This window comes from Triturus cristatus, chromosome 4_1, assembly GCF_964204655.1.
Source record: "Triturus cristatus chromosome 4_1, aTriCri1.1, whole genome shotgun sequence".
Lineage (NCBI taxonomy): Eukaryota > Metazoa > Chordata > Amphibia > Caudata > Salamandridae > Triturus > Triturus cristatus.
This window is the reverse complement of record NC_140585.1, coordinates 818,057,205-818,070,874: the sequence shown is the minus strand read 5'-3', so window position 1 is coordinate 818,070,874 and position 13,670 is coordinate 818,057,205. Positions and strand designations below refer to the sequence as shown.

General features: G+C 43.8%; 1 protein-coding gene across 2 annotated transcripts in view; it reads left to right on the top strand.

Moving 5' to 3' along the window:
• The window catches only part of SAXO6 (stabilizer of axonemal microtubules 6), a 621,602-nt gene that overhangs the window by 260,201 nt on the left and 347,731 nt on the right, over nt 1–13,670 (top strand). The window contains exon 9 of one of the 2 annotated variants that reach the window (XM_085653467.1): nt 13,368–13,406. The exons of the other annotated variant lie outside the window; for it this stretch is intronic. Within the exon in view, the coding sequence (XP_085509593.1) occupies nt 13,368–13,406 (39 nt within the window). The remainder of the gene's footprint in view (nt 1–13,367; nt 13,407–13,670) is intronic. 2 annotated transcript variants of the gene reach the window in all.

The following is a 13,670-nucleotide window of genomic DNA, read 5'->3' as shown; positions in this document are numbered from 1 at the left end:
CTTTTCAAGTCCCCTGTTGTTTCCCGTTTTCTCAAAGGCATTACTCACATGTTCCCTCCTGTCCCCTTCGTAATGCCTCAGTGGGACTTGAATCTTGTTCTGACTTTTCTGATGTGCGCTCCTTTTGAGCCTCTTCACAATTGTCCCATTCGTCTTCTGACCCTGAAAACTGCTTTCCTGGTAGCTATCACCTCGGCTAGACGGTTGAGTGAGCTCCAAGCACTGTCATCTAAGCCTCCCTTTCTTTCTGTTCATCCGGACAAGGTTGACCTCCGGCCTCGTCCTTCTTTTCTACCGAAAGTGGTGACCCCCTTTCACATCGGGCAATCTGTCACGTTGCCCACCTTCTTCCCGCCTCCGCATCCTTCAAAAGAGGAAGAGAGGCTCCACCGCCTGGACCCAAAACAGGCGCTGTCCTTTTATTTGGACCGCACCAAACAGTTCCGGAGCTAAGAAGGGAAAAGCGGTACATAAACGGACCATCTCACGGTGTGTCTTGTTGTGTATTAAACTTTGTTACTCCTTGGCAAAAAAGGACCCTCCTGTTGGGTTGAGGGCCCATTCCACCCGGGCCACAGCGGCTACTACTACCCTGGGTCGGGGAGTTCCCTTGCGGGACATCTGTCAGGCGGCGACGTGGGCTTCACTGCACACGTTTGCCAAGCACTATTGCCTGGACAGCCAAGTCCGGAGAGATGGCTACTTTGGCCGTTCTGTTCTCCAGGACTTTCTGGTGTGATCTTGCTTTGCAGACCCACCACCGGGGTTGGTATTGCTGGGGTATCTATTCTAAGGTGAGGAATCTAACTAACGTGTTTCTTTCAGATGAACAAGTTACTTACCTTCGGTAACGATGTATCTGTAAGAAACATTAGTTAGTTAGATTCCTCACCGACCCACCCTTCCTCCCCGTTCTGCGAACTGACATCTAGGGTTAAGGCTATCCTTTTCAGGGCCCTAGATTTTTTGGCACCAGTGTCGGTCTCTTGCATGGCTCTGCGTTCCTGGTGCGGAAAGCTATGTACAAGAACTGACGTCAGCGCACGAGGGCGGTGTCTAAGTACTCCGACGACGTCATTCCGGCGCACAACGCCAACGACGGACGCGGAGCCGCAGACGACGCCTAGCGACGCGCAAGGGGTATTGCTACAAAAATCTTTCCGGATCCATCCTGACACCTGGGGATATTCTAAGGTAAGGAATCTAACTAACTAATGTTTCTTACAGATACATTGTTACCGAAGGTAAGTAACTTGTTCTTTAAGTCCAACATCTTGACGGAGGTTCTTCATTCCCCCTCCACTGTGGTAGAACCTTTGCTTCCTTTTAATAATGCCATCACTGAGCCAGTTATGGAGGTTTGGCATAAGCCCTTTTCGGCTCCGGAAGTGTCTAAGTCTGTTGCTAGGAGCTACAGGGCGGTTCCAGGAGATCCAGACTTTCTAACATCCCATCCTTCTCCTGAGAGTCTGGTGGTTCAATCTGCCTGTTTGAAAAAGTCTTCAGGGGTTTTTCCTCAAGTTCCTAGCAATAGAGAGTCTAAGAAGCTCGACCAGTCGGCCAAGAAGGTGTTCTCCTCGGCAAGTATGGCCTTGAAGTCAACAAATGCCACTTGCCTTTTGGGCCGTTACATCCACGCCCTGATGGATTCTGCAAAACAGCTGGCTCCTAAGTTATCAGAGAAGGACAGGCAGAATTTTAATGAGGTCTTGTTGGACACTCAAGCAGCTGCACAACAGGTTATACAGAGTAGTTTGGACACTGCGGACTCTGTTGCCAGGATCATGGGCTCTTCGGTTGCCACAAGGAGAAGTGCTTGGCTTAAGTCGTCGGAGTTCTCCCGGATGTGCAGGCAACACCTCTAGATCTTCCATTTGATGGTTCTGGACTGTTTGGGAAGAAAGCAGATGCAGCCTTGGAGAAGTTCAAGGACAGTAAAGCCACGGCTAAGTCTCTGGGCCTGCAGGCTCGGTCTAGAGGTTCCTCATTCAAAAGGTACAGAGGTTTTGGGAGGTCGTCCTTTCGGACCTACAGGCAACCTCAGCAGCAGCAGCAAAATACCCTGTATAAGACCTACAGGGGCAGGAACAGAGGTCGTGCACGAGGTCGTCAGCTCTCCTCCTCCTCTTCCTCCCTCCCTCCTACCACTGCAAAACAGCCCTAGATCCGCTATTCTGGATCATGTTGGTCCTGTGGGGGGTCGGCTTACCCCTTTTTGGGAATCGGTCCCTTCAGTCCTTTGGGTTCTAAATCTTGTGGAAAATGGGTATGCTCTTCCCTTTCGGGAATTCCCTCCAAATGACCCTCCTTGCCAAGGAGCTTGCTCGGAGGACCACCTTCTTCTCCTGCAGGAGGAAATCCTAACTCTACTGAAAAAAGGTGCGATAGAGGTGGTTCCAGAGCGGAAAAGGGGTCAGGGATGCTACTCCTGGTATTTCCTGATTCCTAAGAAGGATGGCAGGCTACGTCCAATCCTGGATCTCAGGATCGTGAATCTTTTTCTGAAGCAGGAGAAGTTCAAGATGCTCACCTTTGCGCATGTTCTTCAAGCGCTGCAACAGGAGGACTGGATGGTGTCCGTCGACTTGCAGGATCCATATTTCCACATCCCTAATCGAACAAGAAATTGGAAGGTGCACTCAGTCCGAAGTCAATGAGGCAGCGTGAATCAGTTATTCCATACTAAAAGTCCTTTTATTCAATAAATCTCTCAGAACTGGCACACAGCCAACGCTTTTCGTTCCCGATTCTTTGCCAGATGGAACTTTGTCAGGGCTGTAACATTATAGACAAAGGACAACATAAATATGACATTACACAAAGATAACAAAATGGAATAAACAAATATACATATATAAATAGTGTTAGATGACCCAAAAGACTCTACAATAACAAAAAAAAAATCTTTTTTTCCTCTTCAAAGAACATGAAATAGTACAAATACCATATAGAACAAAGGTGAAAAAGCAATTCTCAAAATAATAATCTTTCACATAAATATATGTGACTCAAGAATAGAGTATACCACATGTTTCACAGAGCAAACATAACAGCTACAGTTCCTGACTCTAAAAGAATGGCTTCTCAAGAAGTGATTTTACCTATCCACACTTCTCCAAGTAAGGTATCCCTCCCGTGCTAAAAAGAGAAATTTGATTATGGAGATGAGGAGGGAGATTGAGAGGATGATGTTATGTTTGGTGTGGCACGCAGTCCATCAGACCTTCTGATAAAGTGCCAGGATGATGAGGATGAGGAGTACGTTTACTATCCTCAGGACCCCAACCAAGATAGGCAAAGAGAACAAATCATTCAAATACCTGTTTCACTAGTATCAAATCTACAACATATGGTGGAAGATTACTACAGCAAATTACCTCCTTCAGAGCCAGCGTCTTCAGTTCCACAAACTGCCATCACGCAGCCTTCCTTGGTAATTAGATCTCCTCTTCCTTTTTCTCCACCACCTGTAGCAAATCAAGCACAGGATCAGGAAAATCATACCACTGATGATGATGATGATGATGATGATGCGAGAGAGGAGGGCGAACTGGACGACGTATCACTACCTAACGAGTGGGCCGACTACCTACTACAAACGCCGTAGTCCAGCCGTGATGTCACTAAGGCCTGGACCACAAGCTTCTGGGTGTCATGAGGAAGCATCCACGTAATCTTCCTCAGCCACCTGATAATAGTAGTGCAGGTGGCTGCGACTTTAATCACATGTTGTCTCATGGATAGCTGATTGTCAAAGAGGACCCCGAGGTTGCGAGCTGTAGTTGCCGGGACCGGCAAAGGACCCATTTGCTGAGGCCAATGTTGAGGGCCCCAGAGAGCGGAGTCAGGCCCAAACAGGAGCAACTCCGTTTTATCTCCGTTCAGCTTCAATTTGTTAGTCATCATCCAATTGGCAATGTCCGTGAGCCCTGAACTAAGAGAGGAACAAGGGGAGTGTTGATTAGCAGAGAGAGAGAAGATGATTTGAGTATCATCTGCATACGAAAAAATAGATAGTCCAGACTGTACAGCAAGAAAAGCAAGAGGTCTAATGTAAAGATTGAAAAACAAAGGACTAAGAATAGAGCCCTGGGGGACACCGTGCGGAACATTATGAACAGAGGACACCGAAGAAGGAGAAAAAACCTGAAAAGTGCGGTCCGAAAGAAAATTGGAAATCCAAGCAAGTGCGGAGCCAGAGATCCCAACAGACCTCAGGGCAGAAAGGAGGATGGTATGAGAGACGGTGTCAAAAGCGGCACTCAAATCCAAAAGGATGAGTGCCACCGTCTCTCCTCTATCCACCTGACGTCTGATTGTCTCCGTAACTCCCAGAAGGGTGGACTCAGTAGAAAAGCCCGCCCGAAAGCCAGATTGGGAAAAGTGAAGAACGTTCGCCGACTCAATGTGAGTAGTTAGATGACGATTAACGTGCTTCTCAGCACCTTCGAGAGGCCGGGAAGTAAGGAGATAGGTCGGAAATTGGATGGGTTACTAGGGTCAGCGTTAGCTTTTTTCAAAAGTGGAGCAACCATCGCATGCTTCCAGACATTAGGGACAATAGCTTCAGTGAGAGAAGCATTCAGAAGAGCCAAAATGCAGTCAAGTGAAGCGGGGGCTAGAGAACAAAGAATCTGTGGGGGCATGGGATCTAAAGGAGAACCAGATTTGATCTCTGCCAACAATTTCTGGAAGACGGGCATAGGAATGAGGTCCCACTTATCTAAGAGGGGAAGTGAAGACTGAGCCAGATCATCCAGAAGAAGTGGTTGGTCATAATTCTGTGTGGGTGAGCTGGATGAAGGTGGGGCAGATAGTGGGGCTCCAAAACCCGCGTAGATGTTATCAATTTTCTGCATAAAGAAGTCGGCCAGGGAATTGCGTTGAATGCAATCCAAACAGGGGGCTTTAGGAGCACAGGCCATACCTGATAGTTCCTGGACTGCCTTAAAAAGAGCTTTGGGGCGATTCTGGGCTTTCAATATAGTGTTGTTAACATGATTGGCCCTGGCAATTTTACAAAGAGCGTGATATTTGTGGAGTGCAGTTTTATAATTTTCTTTGTCTGCAGGAGAATAGTTTGATCTCCAAATACGCTCCAGTCTTTTGCAGCGGGACTTTTCCATTTTTAATTGTTCGTTGAACCAGGGGGCAGGGGAGTGCAGAAAATTTTGCTTACATTTGCGTGCTGGAAGGCAGAGATCGAGCGCAGAAGTAAGCCAGGTGCTAATTGTCACAACATCATCCGTGGGGATGTTAAGAAGTTGAGGCATGGTCTTTAAAAGGGAATTATTAAGGTGCTCCAAATTGAGTTTTTGCCAATTCCTACGGATTCTAGGGGGATGAGTATTGTCAGAAAGGCAAGTAGCACCCGCCATTTTAATACAGAACTCTACGATAAAATGGTCTGACCAAATAATAGGTCTAGAGGGTAGACAAGTTACAGTGTCCAAATTAGTGAAAATTGGATCAAGAAGATTACCGCCTTTATGAGTTGGGCCAGAATTAAGCAGACTTAAATTAAGAGCAGCAAGATCCTGTATAAGGTGAACGCTAATAGAACATAGGGTATCATTAAGATGGATATTGAGGTCACCTAACAACATAAAATTGGTAGATTCCAACAAAAGGGGAGCAATGAGCTCAGGAAAGGTAGCTGCCCAAGCGGCAGCCGCACCAGGTGGACGATACAAAAGGACACCGGACAAAGTAAAATTAGGGGATAATAACAATTTAAAACTGCCAGCTTCACAATTGGGGATGTCCAGGTCTTCCCATTTACAGGAGTAACACCTCTTGTAAATAATAGCGATGCCACCACCTACCCCAGACGTTCTATTACGTCCCACAAAGGTGTATTCATCGGGGAGAGCAGTAGCAATATCAGGGCCGAAGCTATCATTAAGCCAGGTCTCAGTTAAAAACAGGGCTAGGACTAGATAATGTAAGGAGATCAAATATGTCCCTTTTGTGTTTGGGCAAAGATCTACAATTTAGGTTAATAAAACTAAGATCAGGAACAAGGTCGGAGGGGTATGCTGTCACTGAAGAGGGAGTAGCCTTCCAAAAGGAGGCAGAGGCGATACACAACTCCGAGGGGAGGGATGTAAGAGCTAGGGCACATGAAGGGCAGACCAAAGGGACATTGTTACAGCATAATCGAGAGCATTGAGGCCCTAAAGGCACTTGGAGGCTATACAGAACAGAACGTGAATACGTAAGTTTAGGGATCAAAGAACCAGAAGAAGGAGGGGTGACCCTGGGTCCCGTCAGGGCGCGGACGGGCGCAGACGGGCTTGCCTTTGGCGCGCCCGCTGCGCGTGTCCGCTGCGCGTTTGCACCATGCCCACTTTAGTAGCGTCAGGGAAGCAGACACTAGACTGCTCCCTGCGCTACCCCCAAGATGGCGGTCGGGTAGATGGAAAAGGTACTGGGGAGCGGGAACGGGGGAAGAACCTTCCACAAGATGAAATGCGAGCAAGCTCAAGGTAATGTAGCAGCTGAGTGAGTAATTAAAATAGTTCTTCAAGAATACAATAAAATCCGAAAACACGATTTTAAAATGATTAAAGGCACGTAAACAGTACAGTACAACCACTCTGCACCCCCTCCAAGCTCAAAGATATTCAGCTAGCGCAAAGCGACAGACTCCCGGCTCAAGCCTCAGGAGTTACGTCATTAGAAAGAAATCGGGGGAATGGCGTCCCATGTTGGACCTTCGTGGCCTCAACAAATATCTGAAAAAGCAATCCTTCTGTATGTTATCTGTTCAGGAGGTGCTTCAATTAGTAAGTCAAGAAGATTACATGACTAACTTAGACCTTCAGGACGCCTATTTTCATATCCCCATTCTCCCTAAGCACAGGAAATTCTTACTCTTCAAAGTGGCTGGCATGGATTATCAATTCCAAGTTCTACCTTTTGGCCTTCGTTCAGCACCCCGAGGGTTCACCAAGGTTCTGGCACCTGTAGCGGCCCACCTACGACAGGCAGGAATTCAAATCTTCCCTTGCCTGGACGATTGTCTCATGAAGGTGAAATCCTTGGCAGTGGCAAACAATCATACTCCGAGATGTCTCTCTCTCTTCCAGTCCTTTGGTCTCTCCTTTAACCTTCCAAAGTCTCAGCTAATTCCCTCAAGAGTAAGAAGTTTTTTTAAAGGCAACCTTAGACAGTCATCAGGCGAAGGTCTTCGCCTCGCATGAAAGACAAGAGAAGATTTGTAAACTGGGCTATACTCCTTGTAAAAAGGTCCACTTCAGTTCGGAAGTACAAATCGCTTCTGGGGATGTTGTCCTCCTGCATTCCACTCATTCCCAACTGCCGCTTGTGGATGAGGCCCTTACAAGAAGAACTAGACAGTCAGTGGCTACAAATCTCAGGGTCCTTCGAGGATATTATAAAGATAACACCTCAGATGAAGGAAACGCGCTTCAATGGTGGACCCACATCCCGAACATAGCCACGGGCCAGTTGTTCCTGGTAGATCCTCCGAATTACATAATTACGACTGATGCATCCCTCGAAGAGTGAGCAGCACATCTGGAAGGGCTGCCAGTAAAGGGCAACTGTCCTTACACATCACTCTATTGGAGTTAAACGCAATATTCCTGGCCCTGTAATCCTTTCTCACAAAAAATTCAGGAGCATCAGTCTTAATTCGGACATACAATACAACAAGTATGCAAGGAGGGACAAGATCAACTACGCTATTCCTACAGGCCCAGCAAATTTGGGATTGGACAATTCAGCACCAGATAACGTTAATAGCAGAACATGTTCCAGGCAAATATCCTGGCAAATTCCTTGAGCAGGTCAATTACAGCCAACCACGAATGGGAACTCCACCAACCGATGCTGGATCGCATCTTTCTGTTGTGGGGCAAACCAAAGTTAGACCTATTTGCGTCTGAACCCCAAATGCCGATTCTTTGCCAGCTGGCTACCCCAACAGGGATCGTGCGGGAATGCGTTTTTGATAAATTGGTCAAAGATTTATGCTTATGCTTTTCCTCCTATTTCTTTGATCCCAAGAGTGCTACGGAAGGTGAGGAAGTCACCTTGCCGAATAATACTCATAGCACCCAGGTGGCCTCGCCAGTTCTGTTTCACAGAGCTTCTACTCCTACTAGAGTGCAAACCCAAGTTGTTACATACAATACAGAACTTGCTAACAACGAATCATGGCCAAGTCTGCCATCTGGACCCAACATCGCTACGATTGTCGACTTGGCTCCTGAGCACTGAGTTCGCCAACCTAACCATCCCTGCTGACTGTCGGGAAGTCCTTGCAAATGCTAGAGCGCCGTCCACTGTCAAAACCTACAAGTTTAAACGGAAGAGATTCTGCCATTGGTGTGCAGGTTCAGAAGTACATCCTATTCAATCTCCGCCAGAACAGTGATTACCTTTCTTCCTGCAACTGGCTAAATCTGGCCTCTCTCATTCATCCATTAGGTTTTCCTTACCATAATCTCCAGATTTTGATGGCATAATGGGTCACAGTCGCTTTGGTCATCAAGAATTATAAAACAATTTCTTAAAGGATTGTTTAGAATGTTCCCTCCAATTAGGCGTCCTCCTCCACCTTGTCATCTCAACGTTGTATTGGCAGAACTTATGAAGAGCCAATTCATAGAGCAGATCTCAAATACATTACATGAATCCTCTCTTCTACTGGCTCTTATGTCAGCCAGAGGATTAAGCGACATACATGATTTCACTGTTTGTCATCCTTTCCTTCCATTTACAAAGGACTCGTACCAATCCTACCTTTATTCTTAAGGTACCATCGGAATTTCATTTAAATGAACCAGTCATATTGAAAACCTTTTTTCCAAATCCGCAAACACCAGCGGAAAGATATTTGTATTCCTTGAATAAGAGGTGTATACAATTCTACTTACAGAAGACCACTAGCATCTGCAAGACTAATCAGTTTTTCGTGGGTTATGGTAAAATCCGAAAGGGAAATCCTGTTTCTAAACAAACGATAGCACGTTGGATATCATCAGTGATACAGTTTTGCCATCAGCAAGCAGGCAAACCTTTATCTTCGACAGTGAAAGCTCACTCTACGAGAGCTGTCTCCTCTTCCATGGCTCTCTTGGCCGGTGTGCCTATACAGCCGATCAGCAGAGCAGCAACCTGGTCCAGCAGGCACACGTTTACCAGGCATTACTGTCTGGAAGCTACAAGCAATGCGTACACAGGTGTGGGACAAGCGTTTCGCCGTAATCTTTTTCAATAAGGTGAGCCTCTCTTCTTCCCACCTTCCTTTATGTTTTGTCTATTGCTTTTATTCTGTTGATATATGAATTAAGTTTGTTGTATCATGTATTCATTTTGATGTACAATTGTATATTTAAATACATATATGCGTGCAAATGTCTATATATATTTTTTAACAAACACTTAATTTTGCACTTAATTTATGGACACAAAAAAACAAATAAATAATTTTGGATGTGATCACATAGGACATGACTTAGATTTATCCTTATACTTAGATTTTATGTATTTATTTATTTATATGGTTTTATATACTTAAATATGAAATACGTTTAACCACTATTTAAGATACTATCAGGCACATGCATCAATGTAAAAACCGGTCACAAACGGGCAGATTCTCAGAATCTGCCCCTTTGCGACTGGTATTTTTGCATTTGGGATGCATCATCCCAAATGCAAAAATCGCAATTCAAGGAATCTCTAAATTGCGATTCCTTAAATTGCGATTGCATTTAAGGAATCCCAAATTGAGATTCCTTAAATGCAGTGCATGAAAGTGAAAAAATTCGCGATTTCGCTAATAGGGGGAGCAAATTACCATGAAGTTGAACTTCATGGTAATTTGCAAAAACTTTGAAAAATGCACTTTTGTGCATTTTTCAAAGTTTCATGTTGCGCACACACATGCCCTTAGAGCATGTGTGTGTGCAACATATGTGCACAGATCAATTGCAGGGGTGCAATAGGGTGTCATTTTGACACCCTTGCACCCTTGAAATTGCATGAGCAATTTGCGAGTACCTACTGGTACTTGCAAATTGCTCATGCAATCTACTATTCATTCCTAAAGGCCTGGAGGCCCATAGGAATGAATGGGACGGCATTCCTTAATTGCGACTCGCAATTTGCGAGTCGCAATTAAGGAATTTGTAGGAATCGCTATTTTTATAGCGATTCCTACATGCATAGGCTTTTGCAATTCCTTAATTGCGATTCCTTAAAAATCGCAATTAAGGAATCGCAAAAGTCTTTATTGATGCATGTGCCAGTATATTGGTTATTTAATGGATGTATTTATACAGCTATTGTGTATTCAAGTACATAAGCATTTAATTATTTATCTATTTATTTGCAAATTTGTACACAGAGGTATGCACCCAAATGTGGTAAAATGAACAATATGAAATCAATTTCTAAGATATCAGGTCTAATGTCAATATGAACTAATGTTAGTCCTATCTTTGTGATCAGCACTCGCTTTTATTTAGCACTGATGTCTTTAAGATTTAAACACGTGGTTTACACACACACAAAAAAAAAACAGGAAATAGAAAAAAAGTGTAACCTTTAAAAAGCAATACTAATGGTTGATGTGCGTCATGTGATCAAGTCCCCAGGGAGGGACGAAACGCGTAATGGCTGCCGTTTTGTTTGTGAGATGATTTGAATAAACAGAGCGGAATTTCAAGAATTACGTGGTCTGTGCTCTTTTCGTCCGCTTACCAGAGGAGAGGTGCGGCAGTGGAAGAGTGTTTTGCGCTATATATATATATATATATATATATATATATATATATATATATATATATATATATATATATATATGTATATACCACACCAAAACAACTTCCAAAAGAAGATGCACGCACTCCGGTCTGTAGGTATGGGGCTGATTTAATGACGTTACAGGTCACCCACGATCCTGCAAAAGAGAGAGATGCGTTTTGCCTGGCTTTATCAATCTGACTGGCGCCAACATTTCACAGGTATAAATAGCCCTTCCCCCCCTTCAATCATTGGTAGACATAGAAAACAGATTCTGCCAGAAAAATTGCTGGTGAATAACTAATGAAATTAACCCAGCTCAAATCTTACATGTATAAGCAATTCGATGATATACACAAATATTGGCATAATGCGCAATTTACATATGTATATATGTATATATATATATATATATATATATATATATATATGTATATGTGTGTGTGTGTGTGTGTGTATTTGGGATGCATGTTCTGCGTACAGGTTTACGTACGTTTTTTCTACTGCATGCCGTATATCAGCATACATAGCTATAATGCAACTGCTATCTATTCGATTCAAGCATGTGAATCTATAAAAGATACCCCAATACTGGAGAACAAAATGAGATACTTACCTGTAAACTGTGGTTCTCCAGTATTGGTATCTTTCATAGATTCACATGCAACCCACCCTCCTCCCCATAGAGGCTCTCCTAGTTTATTTTATATTCATATATTGCACTTGTGCTCGAAAATCAGAGAACCTGGAGCCTCTGTGGAGAGGGTTCTAGAGGGTGCTGTCACCTGATTCACTGGAGTTTGGACCATTCCTAATGACTAGGACGAGATGTTAAAGTGATTTTTTTTCTCTATTATCTTTAATGGTAAGGTCATTCCTTACTGCTTTTTATGTACTGTGGGACTCCCACTTCGATGACAGGGAATGATTCAAGCATGTGAATCTATGAAAGATACCAATACAGGAGTACCACAGTTTACATGTAAGTAACTTATTCTCTTCACGTTCAAGGTCCTCCCCAAGCAGGAATCTCAGTAAAATTTACATTTTAAAGAGCAGGTTTGAGGTTTCGTAAATTCAATAAAGGCCACCTATTATCCATATTTTATTCTTGTTGATGCATTTGCACTGCTCCCACAAGTCAATCTTGGGATTCTAATTTAATTTTTTTACTCCAATTTCAAAGAACTTCACATTTACAGAGCATTAAAAAAAATCTATTTTAAAAATTGCTTCTTTATATACTCTTTATTAATCTGTTAATATTATTTAATTTTCTAAGCTGTCGCAGATCCCCTGAGAAGGCGTTGCGGACCTCCACATGTCCCCTGACCACAGGTTATGAGCTGCAGGCCTAGACAGTCTCCTTATTCACCCTAACATCCTTCAAAGTCCTGCTCTTTACATTCCATTTCCTACTTCTAGAGAGGAAGACGTGGGATACCCGCTCAAATATATGTGGACTGCAGTTTTCGCTCCCATGTTTCCTGAGTGGGGAACACCCAACTCTATTTTTCAAACTCATCATGGGCCTTAGTGCAGCGCAGCCCTATCCTTGAATCCCTCCAGAATGTTGTTGGGTCTCTGCTCTCACTTATATCTGCGTCCAGGCAGGTTTTTACATCTAATACGCTGTCACTGTCATGAGCCATGGGATGTTGTTGGGGATCCATTCCACGAGCAAGGTAATGTGTGGGGAATCTATTTTAGACCGGGAAGTAGGGTGGCAGTTGAACCGGGAGCTGGGCGAGTGGCGGAGACCTGATTTCTGTCCTGCTGTTAATCAATAAATCTTTTGACACTATCGATCAAACAGTGATTATGACTGATGTCAGTCAAAAAGGCCTGGAGGCAGTGCTCATCCAACGTAGAAAGGTAAGGGATGAGGTAGTTGCATTTGCTTCCAGAAGTCTGAGGGAGGTGAAGCAACCTATTCAGCCATAGTGTGAGAATCACTGGCCTGTTGGTGGGGCATATTATATTTTAAGCCATATTTGTGGGGTTCAAAGTTCACAGTACGGGTAGATCATAAACAGTTGGTACAACTGTTTACCGCTAAGGGTGTTGAATGAGCAACTCCCAGGTTTGCCAAATGGGTGAACAGGCTTCAACAGGTTTCAAATTGAATATGTTCAAGGGACTCAAAATTTATAAGCAGATTGCTTCTCTAGGTTACATGGAGATAATAATGATGAATTGGAAGAGGACATGATGGAGGAAGATACTGACTTTTTGTGCAGTGTGGAGAGCCATTCTGAAGGTGCCATATCTGAACAAGAATGGAGAGATGCATGTGAGTCTGATCAGGAAATCAAGGATTTTATGCAAGGCATAAGTCTGCTATGGTCTAAGTGGATGTTTTGTAAACGACTGATGTATTTAAATTAACACGTTAATTTCCCCACCCTCTTTATGTGCCATCGCCGTAGTTTCAGGGCCATAGTTTATTGTCTAATAACTATGGGTTTTGTACAGTTTATATTATACTGCTCATATATTTTTTTCTTGCATGTAATCCTTAGCAAATCGTCTTTAGAAACTTATTGTGTGCTAAATTCTGAAGTCTGTTTCTGTATTCCTCCCATTAGGGTTCTCAAAATGCCTTTGGTGCTTTGTGGTATGCAGAGGTTGGTTGTACCAGAAATCTTTTTACACTTGGACCACACTTCCATCTGTGAAGGATTGGCCGTCCCATTCTTTCATGTATGGTCCCTGTCTTTTTTTGTCCTGCCTGTTTAGATATTTAATTTTCATATGTGGTATGTTGCTGTTTTGAAGCCTTTGTTTGATACCAACGTCTACTGCCCTCTTGGTTTGTGCTGTAATTCTTCTGTTTTGAACGAGGCTGTGTTGCATGTTTTCACGCGTATGACCTAATTGTTGCACTTTGA